The following is a 20,464-nucleotide window of genomic DNA, read 5'->3' as shown; positions in this document are numbered from 1 at the left end:
ACTCATGCTTGTACCTGCAAGCTGGTCTGTTACAAGAACCCCTGTTAAAATGCCAGCATGTGCCAGAGGCGGTCGATTGACCTCTGCCCCAAACCCCCGCCCCAGACTGAGCGGGGCGAGCTGAAAAGGGCCGATAATACACCGGCTGCCCGCTAGCCATGTGGGTCGTAGCAGGCGGATTCGCCGATGCCATCCATTGCAGCCATAATTCAGAATCAACCTCACCCCACGAACGCTCAGGAAAAGCGCTCATGCGCGCCCTGAACTCGTCATCATAAGACAACCAGGCAAAGCCGCCAAAGTAACTGTGAGCCTTGCGTATGACATCTGCATATTTAAACATGTCTATTGCCTTCTCTGGGTGACTTTGGCAATAAACGCTGGCATAAATAAGAAAGGCCGAAGTCCAATTCTCTATTGACTTCGGAACACGAGGCCTCCGAGCCAATTCTAATTCCTCCTCTTTTGACCCTTCTTTAGCCTGGACATCCCTATGTAGAAGCCGAAAAACATCCACAAATGCACCAGACCATATGAGATTCTTTGTTTTTTCAGACAAATGGGACCCCAAAGGCATCCCCACCCCAGAATAAGGCAATACTATCCTCCGTGACCCGTGTGGCAGCCACCCCGCCATCCCCCGCTGTAGAAACCTCCTTTGCAACTTGCACAGTAGAAACATTCGAAATTACAGGCCGCTCAAGCCTCGGTGCCAGAGCGACTCGCTCAACCACAACCCCATCCCCCGTACCCACAGATCTTGTACTCTTAACAGGGAGACTCTCCCTAGGTTGCCACACAGACCACCACCCATCCTTACCTCTCGGCAACTGCTCCGACTGTTGTTGAACAGCCCCACGATCCCTTTGAGAAGGTCCAGACCTCACTGCCCCTCGTACAGCTGCATGGTCCGCTCGAGACTCCTGCAAAACACGAGAAACAGTGGGTTGCCCCAACCCGCCCCCTTGGGCCCGTGCTGCCAAAAGCCCAACATCTTTGTCTCTCAATTCCCCTTCTTCCAAATCATCATCATGAAAACTCCCACAGAAAGCTTCATCAGAAAATGCAACTTGATCACTGCCACTGGGCATAGCCCCATCACCAATACCCCCATCATAAAACTGCCAGTCAATGTTCTGAAAGCTGTGTGCACTGAAAGCTGTAGAAGAGCTATCCGCTCCAGACAGCCCCCCTGTAAGCCCACCACTGGAAACAGCCATGTGGACAGTTCCCGGGCCCGTAGAAACAGCCAACAGCCGCCCAGCCGAAGGCGCAGATTGAAAACTGCGGCCGCTCGAGCCAGACAAGGAAGAGGTCCCAAAAACATTCTCCCCTAAAGCGGAACCGCAATCACCCCCCAATGGACGACCCACCGACGCCAGACCATGGACACCCCCCGACCCAGTCTCAGGACCACCCAGAAGGCCACCTGGCCGACCCCTAGGGACCGGGAACAGAGCCTGACCATTGGCCGGGGGCGCCCCCCTGTGTAACAAACCCTTCCCACCAGGAGCCATGGACGTGGAGGGGGCAGGCCGGGGGCCAGGCGCACCGGTGGCCGCAGACTTGGTGGCCGTGGGGGGCAGCATGTTAGGTGTAGCACCCGCAGAAACAACAACAGGAGCAGGGGGCGGGGCCTCAGAGGAGGGGCATGCCGGCAGCGCGGCAGTAAGAGACCTGACATCAGCACCACCCAGAGGTGGGGGGCCAAAAGTGTGGGGTGGAGCAGTAACAGGCCCCGGCGTGGCGGGGGAGAGCAGGAAACATTGCCCATTCAGCCACAGGTATGGGGAGACCCCATCCGGCAAAGGCGGCACTGTGGGGAAAGGGTCGAAAGGCACCGCAGCAGGGGGAGGGGTTTGCAAGTGCCCATGCAAATCCAGGCTCCGCCCCCGCTTGGGTTTGGGGCCCGCCTGTGGCTTCCCCGATTTCCCCTGTGCCATCCCGCCTGAGCGCGGAGCCTGCCGGCCCACGGAACGCCCCCGCCTCCCCCCGGGCGCCCCACGTGAACCAGCACTGAAAAACGGTAAATCACATACCTGCTGGAGGGCGCCCGGGTCACCCGGCGGGGGTTCCACATCTGCGGCGGGCAAAACAAGCACAGGCCCGTCCGCCGGCATGGCCGCCTCGCCGTCTTCCTCCTCCTCCAGGCCCGGCGACAAACACGCCTCCACTGCCCTGGAGACGCCCTCCGAAGCCTTGCGAGGGGGGCGGGCCATGCCGACCCACGCCTCCGCCGGAACACCCGGCCGTAGCAGGTCTTCACGCCCCGCCTCACAAAGTATCTGCACAGCCCTCCGGACCTCCGCCGCTTCCTCCATGAGACCAGGGACAAAAGGTAAACCACGAGCGCCGCAAAACAAACCTCCCTTCTAGCCTCCCGCCACGCAGTTCCCAACCGCCAGCCTGTCTCCCTTATATCCCCTCCGCTAATCAGTCCCCACCTGATTCCTGATTCTCGCGCAAACATACCCAGGAAGAGACCGGCTCGCGCCTGGCTCTCCCTGGGTCCCCCCTCAGACGTGAATCCCAGGCTCTCCACATCCCTGGAGTCAAGCTATCCAGGCTGAAGAAGGCTGATAGCCAGAAACCGGTTCTTGGATGCTTGATTCCGGTCTGGGAAAGACATGGCTTGGTAGTTCGGACTTGGCTGTTCCCATGGGGCACAGGGTCTGAGCTGATTTGCATATAGCCAGTGTCTAACCCAGGGTGATGTGGAGTGCAAACCAGATCCTTGTACTGCGGTGAATGTATGACATTGTTCTACATTCTGTCCATCAACTGTGTTTTTTGCAATTTGAACTGCGATGCCCATAAGGATTGCGAAAACACCCCAGGAAGTTGTCATCCCTTTTTTATGTTCATTTGGGAGGATGGAGCGTGGGGTCGGGTGGAGTTCAAAAGTGCCTTGTAGGTACTTCTGTACATGAGGCCCCGCCTCCTTCTAGACCCCACCCCTTCCTCACACTTGGAGATTGTTCTTCAATTTGCCAGGTATATGAATGTAGGTCAGAAATGAAGGTGCAAACGCAAAGCTGTTTATCAGTCCTCCTACCATGTGCCTGGTGCCGATCGGTAATGAGGGGCGCTGCGACAGCCGGGTGCTCTACGGCGCAGGTGGCGCTGCTGGTCAGGACCGAGGTGTATTGATTGATGCATTTATGGGGTGATCTGAAGTCGATTGCTCGCAGCTACAGCGACTACGGCACCTGCAGCTCCTCGTATCAGCTAACTTCACAAAATGCTTTTAAAAACCTGCATCTTGCTTCATCTGGGCAGCGCTGTTGCATCATGTTGGTAACTCAGCCCCAGTGCATTCGCGCTTGAATAATAAGGTGACGTCACCCAATGGCCATGCGCGCGGTGGGTAGCAATACGATTTACAATGTATAGCGCCTTCCGACTCCTGAGTCATCCGTTATCGCTTAGATTGCAGGTGGTCTTAAAGAGCCAGGCCCGGGCATTCATTTCATCGATTTAGAAAGAGTGAAAACCGAGTTGGCGTCGTTGGGATTTCAACCCAGAATCTGCAAGTTTTACACAGCGGCTCGGCTTGAGCCGGCGGTTTATCCCAGTCATATGAGAATTCACGACGAGAGAATTTGAAAGTGGGGCCAGCATCAGTACATATTTTCTCTTTTTTTCAGAACAATAGTTTATTTTCTAGTTTTCTTAAAGTCAAGTCTTTCAGAGACCTCGTATGGCCTGCGTGGTTAGAATAGCTCCAAGTCCAACAGTCCTTTGTCCAAAACGCTCAACTCTGCATCCGTCACTGCTTTTAAGGTAACTTCAAGGAGACTAATTTTTTAGTTTTATAGACCCAAACTTGGAGCAAACACGAGCACCTGGTACATTACACTAGGACATATTTATGTTGTGAAGAGAGGCTCGACCCTGCTTTCTCAGCTCTAAAGTTGGCAGCTCTAGCTGTACGCCACAACCAAGGAAGCAAATGAAGCCATAGTTATTTCTTATTTATCTTATGCAATTTACAACCATTGACCAAAGCCAGTAAGTCTGGCTTGTTGTAGGTGTAATGTTACTTGCTGTTTTATTACATAGCTGGATGAATGGACAGACGCAACACAATACCAGAGGGGCAGCGCACTAGAAGTGTAGATTTTTAGCTTATGTTTTTTATGCCACACCCTTAATTGAATCGACCACGCCCCTATGAGAGACACCCCCCCAAGTTGTTTCATCCCACTTAAAGCCCTGAGTACGGGCGAGTTACTTACACTGGCGTGTGACATTTCTAAATATCTTGGACTACAAGCTCCACAATGCACTTCGCCCGCCTAGGTACAGACAGTCTCAAGGGAAGCTTTCGTTTATCCCACCTGTAAAACAGAGTATGCCTTTTCTTATTGCCAACATTACTTTGCATCTTAAGCCCAGAAGGCGAAGGCCTCGGACAATTCTAACTTGCTGTTCAAACTCCAGGTATTACCCGAGACCGCGGATGGCCATGGTCATGTCACTGTGATCCCGTCCAAGGCACTCGATGTGACATTATGAACGGTGGCTTGTCTGCTTATTAGACTGTGACCAGCCACCGTCGTTGGATAGAGCCCAAATGTACGTAATTCAGAAGGAAAAAACACAAAACCCTTCCAAAGAGCATGCAATATCCTTAAAATAGTACACCTGAGACCACGAGCAGCCAACAGGAAATCGCCTAGAGGTGATCACTCGGAATGAGGCTCTACAACTGCCGAGTCGAAAGAGGCGCACGCGCAAACAAGTCGAGTATAATTAGAGTGGAATGTGCTTCACATAACTATCCCAACCACCATTTCCCTAGAATACATAACAAACTGCATTCACTTGGCACATTAATCATAGGGTTTACTAGTGACCAACTCGTAGTCATTCTTTGCATCGCCCTTCCAAGGATGAACAGCTAAGACGATCAGCTTCGGGCCCAATAGACAACTCTCAACAGCAGCAGATGCACGAATCCACGGGGGTGGGTTCCTGGCTGCGGGACCCGTGACGTACAAGTACTGTGACGTCCAGCTACCTTCCAACGTGGGCAAGAGCATTGGGGCGAATGTGCTCTTATTTAAGCTACGTGCACGTGCCGCTCCCCTGGAATGCGGGCGGGGCTCGAGAGCAGGAAGGGTGAGTGACTGCAGGAGTGCCACGCCCCTCAGAAGTCACGGCTGTGTAGAGGAGGCGGGGCGGGGCGCGCGACTCACCTGGAAGGCTATAAGAGCACCTGTGGCCGGCAGTAGCAAAGATTTGTTGCTCATCTGAGCGGGCAGGGCTGGGAGACTGAGGACCAAGGGACCATTCCTGGGGTACGCGCAAAGGACACGAGAGCGTGGCAGGTGCAGGCTCTGCATGTGATACTACAAGCATACCAACCTCGGACAGGTAGGTGCACATTCTCACCACTTCTATGTTACTACAGTTCTATGGGCTGTTTGCACAGAGAGGGACAGAATGCATTGTGGGATATGTAGTCTTGCTGGGCTTTGGGTGGGCCTGATCCCTTCTGCACACATGCCAATATATTAGTCCTGTAAAGGGCTTGATCTTGAAAGCAAAATTGTGAGAATGTTTTGCCCATTGACTTCTGTTGAGGGAGAGGCAATTTTAAGCACGAGATAGCTAACATAAAGAAGTTTGTTGAAAAAGTCAGTCTACCTCCTGAATTGGGTTTGGTGGCATGTATGCTGTTGGTCTCAGACCTTATGGTGATAAAAATGATCATTAAAAAGGGTCTCTGTTAGACCTTATATTCATGTCCTTTCCTGGCAAAAACAGTCAACGTTTTACTGAAGAATAGATGTAAAAAATATTAATCCAAGTCAGAGATTTGGTTCCTGTTTTTTTTTTTTTTTTTACATGTTTATATTGTACCCGGAGAGTGTTGGATCTATTCAGGATGTCGCGTTTCTGTATATATTTCTTTTTAAACGTTACGCTGGTGTTTTTAAGGGCCACGATTGAGCGCTCAAGTGTTGAGGATGAGAACCGTGCGAGTTTTTCAGTGCTTGTCAGCGGGCCAAAGGGGGGCTCACAATACATGATCTGGTTCTTGGCCTCTCTGGAGAGAGAACCGAGCACTAGTAACAGATTGCAGTTTCAAGTGTGATCATGAGCAAATTTGTGTGATGGAGGTACAGTTGATAAAATGCTGACCAGGGCAAATATAACGAAAGTGTAGTGTGTACAGATGAGTGGGTGCATTGTTTGGTGGGAGTAGGAGGGAGGGGGGGGGGGTTGGAGAAGGAAGTCCACTCTGGAGACTGTCCACTCTGGAGACAGTGAAAAGTAGGTGCTAAAGAGCAGAGAGTTGAGAAGTAAGATGTGCAGATAGACAAGATCTGGAGTGCAAGAAGGCATAGATGTCTTATGCAGAGTGCACGTAACATAAGTGATTGAGGCACTCTGAAGACCGCTGGCCATCCACAGCCCTCACTAATGTTTAATTCAGTCTCTCAATTTCAGAATTGAAACCTTTTCAGTATTCACTGTTTACAGCATCATTGCTGTTATTCATTCATCTTAAACGGCTAACCACCATTGATGGCGCCAGTAGTCCTGTCTGGTTTTAAGTGTGTCAGTTGAGACACATAAAGAGCTATATGGATGCAATAACCAAGCTCTGAGGGGAACCAAAATATCGTCGGTGGCACACTATGGGGCTACAGGCTTTTAGTTTTAAATGTTTAAACCGCACCCTTAGATATACAGGCCACACCCCTTTTAGAGAACCTCCACTTAACCTCAGGAAGTCCTGCGGTTGATGCTTTGTCCCATGTGAAGTGTGTAGGAGCTGAATGTGAAGTGTGTGGGAGCTGACCCAGCATGTTTTTATTTTGGGGGTTTTTTCCCTTCAATTTGCTTTTTGGTATTGTCTTGCAAGGGTAATTTAAAAAGTTAAACAATCTGAGCCTGTTCGAGCCAGCTTGGCACCTCTGCCCCCGCCAAGACTGGTGTTTTGCCAACATGCAGCCCCTGAGATGCCTTTGGGGCTTGTTTACTTGAGCGAGGCACTGTTTTTGCCCGAGAGTTACCCCTTTCCTGCAGAAGTGCCTGGGCTCAGTGCAGCCAAGCATAGGTTGTTGTGTAAAAATGCAAATGTGCTGCCTCATGATACTCTGTAGTATTGGTGTGATATCATCGCGAATTTAAGGTGCTTGTTGCAGAGATGTGTTAATTTAATAACGCATAGGTCTGTAATGCCGATGCAGCCTTTCGTCCTTACCAGGTCGCTAAATGGAGTCCTATTGAGGCTTGTAGTAAGCTATTGGTCTACAGCAACAAAGTCCGTGTTTTCTTTGTCGAAAGTGAAGTTCCATTGAAAGTGCAGCTGATCCAATGAGAAGTGCTGGTACTGGTTCGTTGAACGTATAAATCCCATTTTAAGTGGAGGCACGGTCCTGTTGAAAGCGTAGCATGGCCTTTATAAGAGGAGATAATATTAAGGCATAGCATGGCCATCTTTGTAAGTGCTGGTAAATCAATTGAACAGGGAAGTGACTTGCTGAGACATGCTGGTGGTACTGTTCCATTGAAGTGCTGGGTCTGTTCCATTGAAAGTGCAGCAGCGTTTGTAAGTGCAGGTGCTGTGCTCTGAACAGCAGAACCCTAGCTGGAAAGTGCTGATACTATCCTATTAACTCTCTGGCAGCTTTGCTGAGAAGTGCTGGAACGTTTCAATTGAAATCCTGCAGTCCCGGTACGTGGTTGTGCTGGAACGCCCTGTTCTAATTAAAGGCACTGCTCTAATAATAGACGCTTTGCAGACATGAGTTAATTTGGTCGTTCTCGTTTCTGGCAATTGAGAAATGCTTGCACTTTTCCCTTCAAATATACCCGTCTATTAAGTGCCTTTACTGTCCTTCCCAACGCGCCTGCCACTGGTTGATTGAAACTGAACTCTTCAGTGCAAGGCCTGCTCAGCTGGTGCAGTTGCAGTTCGCAGCAGCTTGGATGAAAAGTACAGGAGCTTTCCTATGGGAAATCTAGTACACCTAGCGATGCTCACAAATGCTTCGACTGTCCTATAGGAAACAGTGCAGCTGATACTTCCACCGTCCTTGCACATGTACAGCTGCACTGTCCCATTAGAAGCACAGGAGTTATAATATATTCTTGCCTTGCCGCATGTACAGCTGCCCTGCTGAGGGGTGCGGACACTGCCCATTAGAAGCAGAATGGTGATAATAATTGCTTGCACTGTCCTAGCAGTTTTATGGCTGTCCTGCTGATATGGGGAGGTCCAATCAGAGCTCCTCTAACTAATGTATACATCATTTATCACATGTTAAACTGTCCTGCTCAGACATGCGCACTGCCCCATTAGAAGTTCAAGAGCAGTAATACATCTGTACGGTCCTCTGCCATGTACAGCTTCCCTGCTGGGGGCTCGTACTGTCCCATTAGACGTTGGTACTGTCCCATTAGACGTACAAGAGTTCTAACAAAATGTTTGCACTTTCCTAGCATGGACAGCTGCCCTGCTGAGGTGCTGCCTGCCACTGTCCCTCTGACAGGACAACTGTACTAAATGCTTGCACTGTCCTAGCACGCTCACAAGGCATGCTTACTGTCCCATCAGACAGAAGACTGCCACAAAGTGCATGCACTGTCCTTGTACGCACAGCTGTCCTGTCTAGGAAGTGCTGGGACTAGATTTTGTACAGTGTCCGAACGGGAGCACGACATCATCTGACCCCTTTCAATCACCAAAAAATGCAGCTGTTCATTGAGCGCGGCCCGTTTGTATGAACACCCAATAATCCGCCTTGCTATTAAAACGGTGCGGGCGTGCCTATGCATTCATAACACTATTCGTGTTATTAATAGTGTTAGTAATATGATTTATTTTCGGATTTATTTGAATCCAAACATTGATCGGTCCGTGGCGCGACTCTAAATGGGGACCGGCGGGCAGTAGCGGATCTCCGCAGCAGGTTCATTAACCCAACTGAGGTAACTTTGGTTATTTTGAAGGCTTTGGTGCCAGCGTGTCCATGCGTAGATTTCTGATTGCGGTGCCAATGTTGGTCTTTGTCTTTAGGGTGATCACATGGCGATCAGTAGCATGACGGGCAAGGATCATGCATTGAAATGTTTTGGGCATTGCCACATCGCATACTAAAATTTTACAGCAAAACGTATTGCATGTGCAAATGGTACCAAGGTAATTGGCTACCTCGTATGTTCCCTGTGCCGCAGTGGCGTCGGAGGTTGAGGGGGGGAGGGGGTTGCACATAGCCCGTGCCCCATCTTTGCCTTAATCCCCCTCCCTCCTGCCCCAACAAACGCCACTACAGCTGCCCATCAGAAGGCGACGCAGGGAAAAACGGATATGCACCTCGGCAGTGGCGGCTGGTGACATTTGAAAGTGGTGGGGCGGAAACTGATAATCAAACTGCACCGTAGCGAGCGAGCGTAGTGTGCGAGCCCGAACCCCCTAGGGAGGGTTTTTTTTCCAAAATTTTGAAAAAATAGTGGAAAAATTGTGCATTTTCAAGCAAATTTGAGAAAGCAGGAAGGTTAATAAAGCAATTGTGAAAGTGCAGGTATTACATTAATAAAGAGCTGTCATATAACCTAGGTAGCCGCTTATTCAGTATAACCACAGAGCTTCATAACAGACTTCATCAGGTACATGTTCTTTGCAGCAGGCACATTAACCTTCTGTGCTACATTTCCATGAGTCAAAACTTCCATTAGACAAAACTCTGATCTCTCTCTAGGAAAAACATTAACAATATCCTTGGTGCCTTCTCCCTCCGCCCCTTCAGACCTTACGTGTACGTGTACCACAGGATAAAAGGTCCCTTCACAGGGTGAGGAGTAGGAGCTATTATCACACAGTGAGTGTGCAAACAAGTTCTCAAAGCTTCCAGGTGCTATCCTGAGGTCACCATGTGTCTAATAAAACGACAGCCCAGGAATGCCAAGGGCCGGGCAGGGGATCAAAGAGCAAGTTAGGGATGAGTAGCTGCTGTCTCCCGTGGCGATACGAATGGCGTGCTTTTATTGTACATGTTCTCTATTATTGATGCAATTTTATAAAGCGCCTGCACTGCACGAAAGCGTTAGAGAGCTTTACAAAGGAAGCAGCGAGTCACATACATGGAAGTCATGAAACCCAACAGAAGCACCACGTCAGCCTGTCTGCGCACAGGAAGATTATGAACGTATACCGAGGGAGCCCTGGCATGGGAATGTTATAAACCCTTCTTGAGGGAGCTCTGGCATGGGAATATTATAAACATATCCTCGGGGACCCAGGCATGGGAATATTGCAAACCCCTCTCGAGGGTGCCTTGGCGTGGGAATGTTTTGAAGGTGTCCTGATGGAGACCTGGCATGGGAGTATTATAAAAAATGTCCTGCGGGAGCACTGGCTTAGGAATGTTACAAACCCTTCCCGAGGGAACCCTGGCGCAGGATTATAACCACAGCCTGAGGAGTCCCCGACACACATGATGGTCTACTGACATGAGTTGACTTTTCACCACTACAAAACTTCGCATTTACTGTAAGGAGGACTAGTGTCAATATTGGATGTAAATGAAAAAGTGGCGAAAACAGGTATTGTTGAGGAAGCAGTGGCAGTTTACAGAACAGGTTATTTCTTGGCCTTAGTGCAGCACTAATCCATCCTTCGCCCCCATGTGCCCTTTACAATAATCACTGCAAGCACTGACCCCAAAATGTCCCACTGTCACAGCCATGTTGGAAATGGCGCTTTCCCAGCCCGACCAGCCTTTCAGGGGCTGTCCGAGCTCTGGATGCTTTTCAAAGGCAATAACCTGAAAATAAATCGCCCAGAATATATTGGGTCTGCCGTAAGCGAGGAGCCGTCAGGTCGGAGTAGCCCTGCTCTATCCAGCCCACACAGCCAAAGGTCAGATGGCCCAAAACAGGAAATACGACATACTCCACGCGAAGACAGTGTTAGCTGTGTGTGTACAGTATAATAGCCTCTGAGCTCGGCATCCTGATATGAAATACAACAAGTAATATATAAAAAAATACATAAGAACGGTTACTTACATTAATTTGCAAATGCAAGATGATAATAAAGTGACGCTCTCATCAATGATGAGGGTGAGTGCGTGCGAGACAGCACAGACAGACTCAGAGCATAGGAAATTGCAATGCTGACGTGACGTTCAACACATTCACAGTGGGTGGAAATAATTCACTTTGAAGGGGGGCGCGCAATGCCAATGCTGCACTAGTATATTATTACAGCAGTGTCGGATTGGTCAACACTTACGCAGTAACTTGTATGTCAGTCCAGCAAAAGAAGCAGATCCAAGCAGGCGGTCCTAGGCTGCACATACAACACGATTCAAACACTGGTCACAACGAGGTCGGAGAAGATGAGTAGGCACCAGTGTCACGCGCACTGTGACTGGTGGTTCTAGCTAACAGCTGTGCACTGTGAGCACTGTGGGTATGTAGGCTTGGCAAAGCGCCTAGTCGAGAGCCAGCATTTGGATCTCAATCCATTAACGAACGTCAGTGATGTCCATTTGAGAGTCCAAATGGCTAAATCCCAGACTGTGGCTTCCAACCCAAGCACGATGTCATTGAGATATCATCAATACTGTGTCTGTGAGTTCATGAGCAGCGCCGGGGCATGAATTATGTTGTGGTCAGCTTACCATAACTAGGGATTGCCAGCGAGTTTTAGACTTTACATTGTAGCTATAACTAAGACACTGAAAGTGTAGTTTTTAAAAGTAATATAGAGGAATTCGTAGGAAAACATTTGAGATTATAAATTAACGTTGATGGGAGGTTAATAGTACACAGAACACAAATCAACAAATGACAGGAAATGCACCAATTAAAAGTAGTATGTTCACCGTTAAGTTCCGCCAAAGCCATACCATCTTTATAACATCATCCATTATTTTTAACATACAATATTGCGTTGTCTCAACGGCACCATCAGCAAAATTATGATAGTTTTATAAATAGACTCAAACCTCGAACATGAAACGCCAAACTGAACTCTTGCAGTGTTATTATATAGTGCTAAATATTGTGCTTCTGCTGTTTCTAAGTGCTGCTATACATAACAGATGATAGTCACTGCCGGGCAATTCATGCTGCGCAGTTTTCCCACCTCAGAATGATGTCGACTCGAGTCTGCCTTGTTGGGATCAGATTCATGAGGGGTGTTAAGAACATCAATGTTCTACCTTAAGACTGACTCTCTCTCTACTCTCCCACACACTAGAACTCAATCTCGGCTCGGACCTCGACTTCACTATACTTCTAGAAAGTTCGTTCTACTTTCAGTTTCACACTTACTACTCAGTCTCTTGGTGTTGACGGTGGCACTGGCAGCACTGGTGTGCTACGTGCGTGCTGTGACGTCCTGACTGTCCAAGAGCGTAGGGAAATGGCCAATCACCGACTACATGGCTGGATATAGCCATATGTGATTGGCCATTACTGTGCGAGCAGCCAACACCCAATCACGGCACCATCCTGCTGCAGCAGCCAATCCTGGCGCAGCGTGAACAGTGCCACTGCGCCAGGATTGGCCCACGAGCAGGCCCCTATCTGCCCTAGATGTGACCGGGGCCCCGGGTCCCTGTCTATGTATCGGAGTGCTAGGGGGGAGGGGGGAGGGAAGGTCTACACTTATAAGCATGCGCGAGCCAGTCAAAAAATGTAGTACTCCGGGATTTAGCAAGCGCAGTCAGCACCCCGCTGCCTGTCTGTGTGCGCTGCCTGCCTGCCACTCTGCCGCAGCCCCGCCCCCCACCGCCCACTTCATTATAGATGCCCGACTCGGTCGGGTTTTCCTGGGACAGGTAGCGCGCAGTGCGCTCGGGTCAGATTAAATTTCTTTAAATCACACATTTATTTTTTAAAAGTCATTCTTCATTGCCACTGCCAGTGCGGTCGTCCAAGGCTAGTGGGGCAACGCCCCAACGCCCCCAATGGACGCACCGCCACTGCTCGGCATACTGATGTGTCCGAACACATTTCTCTGCAAAGCGGTATTTGCTTTAAACGTTTACAGCTGGCTTTGTAAATATGTGACGGTCTAAAAATACATACGTGTATATATTCAGACATGCATACAAAGTTATTTCATCCGGTTAAGCAATCTTGTGTGTAAGTGTATATGCGTATATAAATCTATAGCTTCTTTGCAGGTGGCCCCTCTAGTTTTATCTGGAGCCCAATATATGCCCCCCTTCCATACATTTCCCTTCCAGAGCCGCCACTGTTGCCGCATAGGTCTGAATTTCTTGGAGGTACAGAGTGCACAGTGGGCACAGCACGGTGCCTGCTTTAAGCCCGGCTCCGGCGCTGCTGTTGTTCGTGAAGACACGCATCCCACACTGTGATTACTTTTAAGGAGTAGGCATTTTCTGAAAGCAGAACTTTTATGGTCACATGTTCTCTTTTGGTGCAGGCGGTTAGGCCACTTGTATATAGGGCACCTCCCTTGGGTGGTGACGTCACGTGTGGTCCTTGGCTCCCTGAGTAAATATCAAAGCACTTATGTAGACACTTTGAAATCCGATTATCCCTCTGGGGGGGCGCTTTTTGCAATGTCTGGGCTCTCCTGGCAGGACTGAGTATAAGATGTGGTATCTCCAGGAATGACTTCTTGCACTGCACCACATAGGGAGTCCACCCAAACCAGGTGTTTGTGGGCCCAGTTTGCCATGCACCTGACCTTGGCCCCAGCCTACCGGCCTTGTAGAGGCTCTGCCCGGTCTGTTGGCCAGACTACATATCAATCAGAAAGAATTTTCAGCCTTTTAACAGCTGCGGTGGGAGTGGGGCCGGTGGGACCGTAATCTTTGGTACCGCACCTCCCGGAGCCAACGCCTTCAGCGCCTCCCTAATCTCGGACAATACTGAACCCACTGGGTCTAATGGCGCGTGCACCACCACCTGTGGCACATCCAGAATGGGGATGGAAGGGTTGACCGGCTCTGCCGCTAAAGGAGGCCACATCAATGCTGCTCCATTACAGCTCACCTGTGCAGGTGTAAGCAGAGACCTGGGCACTTCCTTTTCAGACTAAAATAACCCAACAACCAGGAAATTCCCGAGTAGAAATTCACCTCCTGTGATTTCCTGGAAATAAATACCTGCCTCTGCTAGTAAGCATGACACTGCATCCAGAGGGATACCAATGGCCCTTGGGTAAGCGGAAACCTGCTGGAGAATAGGTGTCTCGCACGCTAGTAGCGTGGTATGAGTAATCATCATATTGTAATCTGGTGATCACATGCACCTGTATAGAAGTGGTTCATGTGGCCTCACACAGTACCAAACACTTCTCTGTGGCTCGTTTACAGTTTCTTGGCAGCATACACCGTGTATCAGTCAGCCAATGTCAGTCTTGCATAAAAATAAATTACAAAATAGTATTAAATAAGTTATACAACCGCATCAGCTAGTACAGCAGGAAAAAATAGTGGTGAAGAGAACATAAAGGGAAACTAAGGCATTACAAAATGAGGCAAAACACCTAAATAAAGCTCTAAGTCTGTTCTAAAGTGTAATTGAAAAGGTGTGAAGAGGAGCGAAAGGGTTATAGAACTGGAAAATTTGAGTTGAACATGAGACTTTCTGCACTTTGAGGGTATTCACCCTTAATGTGGCTCTACTCCTTGGAATGTGCGCAGCTCCAGCCTTCACCATTATAGAATCAGACAGGACAGCTACCTTCAAGGCTCACACCAGGCTGCCCAGCATGAAGTGTAGTGAGGCCTGGGACATGGTAGTGGTTGAGGTGGAAAGGCTGTGCGCACGAGGGGAGACAACCAAGGGGCCAAGATCGGAGCTCTGGTCATATTCCAGCGGAAAACTGAGCCACAGAGCCAAGGATGTAATTGGCAGTGGATCTGTGAGCCCCAGCTCCTGATCGGATCACAATTATCATGGTGTTCCTAATTAATGTGTCCCTAATTAATTCAATACACAAACTAGTCTACTCAAAAGTTCTATGGGTGTCATTGACCACCTCCAGTGAAGAGCTGATACCAATCCTGAAAGACAAAAATGGCCATTTATTAGTTTCGACCTTTTTTAAATGTAAAAGGTTCGAACGCTAAAGCCCTCCGATATTCATTTAATATTAGTCTTGTATGATAGGCATACCAAGTCTACCCCTTGTTGCTTGGGGTTCCACCTACCCTGCGCTGGGGCACAACTTCAGCGTGCTGACTCGTAGCTCTCAGGAGAGGCCGATGCCCCTGCTAGGGCCGCCATCTTCTCTGGGAACAGGCCGGCTCGAGTGCATCGGCCCGGGAGTTCATGGGCCTGGCCTACCAATGCCGGATTTTTGATGTCGGTTTGGCTAATTAATAAAACGCATTCCAGCGAGACTCCAAAGAGTCCTAAAACCGGTTCTGCAGCTCGCTGTGTGCAGAGGCGACAAACTGATGCGGACGCGCTTCATTAATATTGGTGTACGTGTCTCGAGCTGTGCGCGCTCGGCGCGAGACGAGGGTGTGCTCGGGCACCGGCTCCTAGGAGTGTTTGACTACGTGCCGTCGGCTGCACGCGCTCGTTCATTACTCAGACCTAGGCTGTTACCTCCGCCTGACTGATAATTATTGGGCATCGGTGCCATACCCCCCCCCCCCCCCTCTAACCGTCCATCTACATTAACATTGATGGCAATGTCTGAAACTGCCTAATCGCCATGAAATGACTGCATTTTCTAAAATTTCGCCGTTCTCTGGAATTCGGGGTCTGATACTTATGAGTGCGGTTGTTTGAAGACACCGAGGTAACTTCATTAGGGTTCTAGCTTCACAGAACGAAGGATCCACTCAATGGTCTGGGTGCCTCCTATATATTTTGCTTACTGCACAAGGGCATTGTGGGAAAAATTGTAAAAAAAAAGAAAAATGCAAACAAGGCAAGATGTGCCCCATGACTGAAATAGTTTGGGATGATCCAATTGATTCAGACTTCAGGGTGTTAACGTACTCCAGTCTTCCTCCACAGGTTTGCAAATTGACCCAATCCAGTCTGTCTATCCAGCTTGCGTAATGCTGGATTGTTGTCTACTGGCCCATAATCCTCAAAATATAGGAAAACTATGATCTAATCAGTGACCCATTGCCAATCAGCTTTTGTATAGTGTCTTAGTGGCCAATTCCTTGGTCTTTTGGGGTGCAATGTAAAGGCAGTCATTGAGAAGTTGTGGGTTTTTGCAACAGAGGGGGCTCTCTGGGGGCTTTTCCTAATCGTTGATTATCAGATTCTGGTTAGTTAGGATTGTTCTCTCAGCTTCTAATATCTGTCCTTTATCTTTTCAGAAGAGACATGGATACTTCAATGAGTGTGTGGCACACGCAGGCGCTGGACGTGCTGCAGCTTCCAGCTGAGGATGTGGAGCGTGGAGAGTCCATGCTAGAGTGCTCGATATGCTTCGGCTCCTACGACAACATCTTCAAGACACCCAAGACCCTGCAGTGTTCTCATACAGTCTGCCTGGAGTGTGTGGCACGACTGGTAGCCTCGCAGGCTGCGGACAAGTCTGCTTCTCAGGTGCCGTGTCCCTTCTGCCGGCAGCCAACGCCTATCCCAGAGCAGGGGGCCCCAGCCTTGCGGACCAGCCAGGAGACCCTGTCTATCCTGCCTGCCCATCTGCAGCACGAGGAGCCGGTTTGGATCGAAGGCACAAAACTCTGCTATAAGCAGCCATCAAACTCTGATTCCGACAGCCCAGACACATGCATCTGTGTGGACATTGGTATGACCAAGGTGGTCTCGGCAGTGCCTCCGGCTGAACCCCGCACTGGGGTGCGGGCCTGCTGCCGCTGTAGTGACTGGAAACGCATACTCCCAATTGCCCTAATGCTGCTGATCCTCTTCTGTATTCTGCTTTGGCCAGTCCAATGTGTACTGAAGACTGGGAACTTGCGCTGTGCGGCAACGGTGGCACCCACCTCTAATCCACTCAATTCCATGTATGTGTCTTACACCAATGGCCATTAAGGGTTCATCTGAGCGATTCTGGATCCCGAATCACCATTGTGGCCAACCGCTACTGCTGTGCAACTGTCCACAACACTACAGCACTAACTGGGCGAACAAGAAGGCTACTGGATCATGACATTCTGTAGGTGCCAAGAGTGGATCTGAAAATGACACATCACAGCAATCAACAGCCTGCAGAGATCCTAAATTGTGGTGGCCCACAACCAGAAGCTGTGCAAATGGGGATTTTTGAAAGACTTGGCGAGAATAAATGGCCCTACACTATGCAATGTCAATTTTCTGAGAATGTACGAAAAAAGGGCCAATGACCTTGCAAAAAGGCAATGCATCAAATCCAGACACCCTGCATCCACTGTGAATTCAGAATCTGCTTCATTCTGCCAACCAACTTAATGCACAACTTTGTGAGAAGTAAACCACCCTATAGTATGAAATCTGTGGACTCGCAAAGTCTTCAAAAGTACTCCCAACCACCAAAGTAGAGCTGTCATGCCTTTGTAGCACTTTACTGCTACTTAATTTAAAACTGCAGTATTCCTGCTGCCCATTACATAGCTATTGGGCAGAACATTTGACTTAACAGCAAGGCATGCCAAAAAGAGCCTTGAATTTAGCAGTTCTACGTCAAAATGGACAAGTAAGGTTTGTTCCCTGGAACTTTGAGTTGTTTTAAGGGTCTGTTCCACTACCTGTCACTAAAAGACTAGTTCGAATGTGAGAAGGTCCCACAAAGGATATATTGCTACAATATGGTATCCCTTCTCTGGTACTTTGGACTCTTTGTCCATGTGAACTTTAGCCCAGCCCAACGCTGCCAGACTCTGCCATTTGTTGGCAAACTTGGAGCATTGGTAAGGGCTGGGATTCGAGGTTCGGAGCAGCTTCATTTACCATCTTGGGAGTAGTAAACCAGAGCGCAGGTCTTGGGTGCCATCTGAGTACGAACAAATAAGTTGGATTAAAGATTTGGAATAGTGATGGCTTGAAAGAGGCTTCTACCTACCGGTGCCATTTTGTGTACAGTCCAATTTCCTGCACACGCTGCACTAAAAATCCTATATCTATCCAATTTAAAAATGGAGCTTGCATAACCACACATGGGCACCAGTTGAGTGGGACAGGGAGATGTACTCCCAGTATGAGCCCCCTTATCAGGTTGGGGTTTGATGGGGAGGAATTGTGACTCCAGTGAAGTGGATTACACAAGTCACTTGTGGTAGCACAGACACTCGATTGATGTTTGTGATGCAAGTGATCGGACGGAGTGTTTATGGTACAGTAGGCTTGTGGTGGGCATGGTTCCTACTGAGACATCAGTGATAAAAGTGTGTTCATCGGTGAAATGGTGATGAAGTGAAGAATCCCCTAGCCGTTTCTAATTAATTGTAGTAAAGGTTCCGCTGTCCGTGGTTGTTTAGAAGAGGCAAAACCTAGTTTACATACGGGTGCTTCACCTCCTACCTAAGGATCTCTGTAAATATGTTCAAAGGTCCCATGGTCAAGCCCCATAAAGGGTAGGCCTTGAAGGGTATTTCCTCCTAAAATGGAGGTATAATGTCCATACATAAACAGTATGGCAGAGCCTAGCTATTGGCAAGCGATCTGGGCAACTATTGCACTTTATTTTAAAGGGGACCCGGTTTCCCAATAGGTTTTTTATAAATGCGAATGTTTGAAAAAGCACTGTCCTTTCCTCGTCTTCCTTTGGAGGTTTTGAAGAGCGGGCGTAAGCTTGCATCAACACTTCCCCCTTCCAAAAGGGGCAACTGAAACGCACAAAAGGATTGAATATGCTTGTTAAGCTTCAAATCCATTCTACCTCAATTTTTTTTTTAAATCCTGCATCGTATTTTTAAATTGTATTAGCAAATAAAAATCCACGTAATACTTTGTTTATGATTTATAATGAAGTATTTCAAATATTTTAATCTGATGCGAATATTATGGAAGGATACACATTGCATACTTCTGTTTTCCTAGATCCTTTACTTTTTAGCCTTGGCTGCACGTTGTGCACCAACCCAAAGAACTTCCCTTTTCCCGCCTTCAGTTATGTTTTTTTGGAAAGAGTACTAGAAACCGAAGTCTTATCTAGCATAGGTCTGCTCTTCAGCGGTGAACCTTTCATGAAAACGTTTAACTGCACTGAACATGGGAGTGTACAATGGGACATGGGTAAGCTGACACACATTCATGACCTACTGCTAAAAGCAATAGGGAACGTTTTTGCACTTATGTTTTGTTTTTTTTACTTTCGTGAGCAGGGTTTTACGTTTATGGTTATACTGACCAATTTTAAATTGAAGTGAAATTTATCCCCCACTAGTGAAATTGAAGATTATTGGGAGCTAGTCAAACAAGCGTGTAAGTCCAAGAGTTGGAACTGGGGAAATTTTAATTTGCCCAAATGAAAGATTTGGTAGCTTAATATTTTAATGGGTCAATGAAAAATAGGAGTTCTAAATGTTTTGCCAGCCACGGTGGGTCAAGCAATCTGGAAACCCTTTCTATCTAGACCCAAAGAAAGCAATAGGTGCACGTTCCTAGAAAACAATGTCGGCTGCCCTGTCTCCTGATGCTGCATGAGTGGGGGGCGGGCAGGGTCCTTGTGGGAGATGGGAAGATACTGATCAACGAGCAAGACACTCAAGCTGGACAACAAAGACAAATCTGTATTATTATTATGTATAAATTGTGTTAAATATAAATATTTTTATACTTTTTAAACTGTACACCTTGGTTTGTGTCGTTTGTTTTGGTTTCTTGAGTGGTGCTTTATGCTGCTTAAAGCTGCATCGACGTTCTGAAGACTGATGTTGGAAAGGGGCCTGGAGAGATGGAAAAGTTGGGTACCAGATGGAATTGGGAAGACTTTGAATGGGCTACTGTCCACCAAAAATCTTCAATCTCACTGGATGGAGCAATCCTGTGTGGTGCAGTCTACCACGTGTGTCTGGTGGCCCAGCCAATAGATGGATGGGTGGATAAATTGTGATGTGAAAGTATAGGAGCAAGGTATGGAAGGACTTACAAATGACGAGTGAAGATATCTGTGCATTTGGGCGTGATGGGTAGAGATTATATTGTCCAATGCATGATCGGAACCCTGAATCCAGGGAGTCTACTGCCGCTCTCCTCATACTTGCTGTCAGAACCTGCCTCACTCCCATACTTAATCAATAGATGGGCTACTGTCCACCAAAAATCTTCAATCTCACTGGATGGAGCAATATGGCAAGGTATTGCAGAGTCTGCGCCCCTAAACACCCTCATTCCCATAATCCTCAGACTATTGTCCCGGCACACCTCCTTCCCCAAGGCACAGATCACACACAACTACCATTGGATATTATTTTCAATATCCGTGGATGGCTGACCATAACAGAGTCTCTAATACATAGCAATTCCTAATCCTAAACTAATAAAATACATTGTCTCTGCAGAGCCTGCAGTGAGCCTACGTGTAAGTTCGTGACTGGTCCAACTA

The 20,464-nt window shown here is 48.3% G+C and overlaps 1 protein-coding gene across 1 annotated transcript; it reads left to right on the top strand.

The window, feature by feature from the left end:
* Nucleotides 1-5,270: 5,270 nt before the first annotated feature.
* LOC147672983 (RING finger protein 223-like) lies at nucleotides 5,271-19,707 on the top strand. The gene is made up of 2 exons (XM_086947842.1): nucleotides 5,271-5,379; nucleotides 16,293-19,707. The coding sequence occupies exon 2, from the start codon at nucleotides 16,300-16,302 to the stop codon at nucleotides 16,972-16,974; it is 675 nt and encodes a 224-aa protein (XP_086803968.1). The 5' UTR covers nucleotides 5,271-5,379; nucleotides 16,293-16,299; the 3' UTR covers nucleotides 16,975-19,707.
* Nucleotides 19,708-20,464: the final 757 nt, after the last annotated feature.

Source organism: Lissotriton vulgaris (genome assembly GCF_964263255.1).
Source record: "Lissotriton vulgaris chromosome 5 unlocalized genomic scaffold, aLisVul1.2 SUPER_5_unloc_1, whole genome shotgun sequence".
Taxonomy (NCBI): Eukaryota; Metazoa; Chordata; class Amphibia; order Caudata; family Salamandridae; genus Lissotriton; species Lissotriton vulgaris.
This window is presented reverse-complemented; position numbering and strand designations above follow the sequence as displayed.

What these genes read in the sequence shown, in the direction of transcription:
- LOC147672983 (XM_086947842.1), top strand. Translation starts at nt 16,300, where the DNA reads ATGGATACTTCAATGAGTGTGTGGCACACGCAGGCGCTGGACGTGCTG.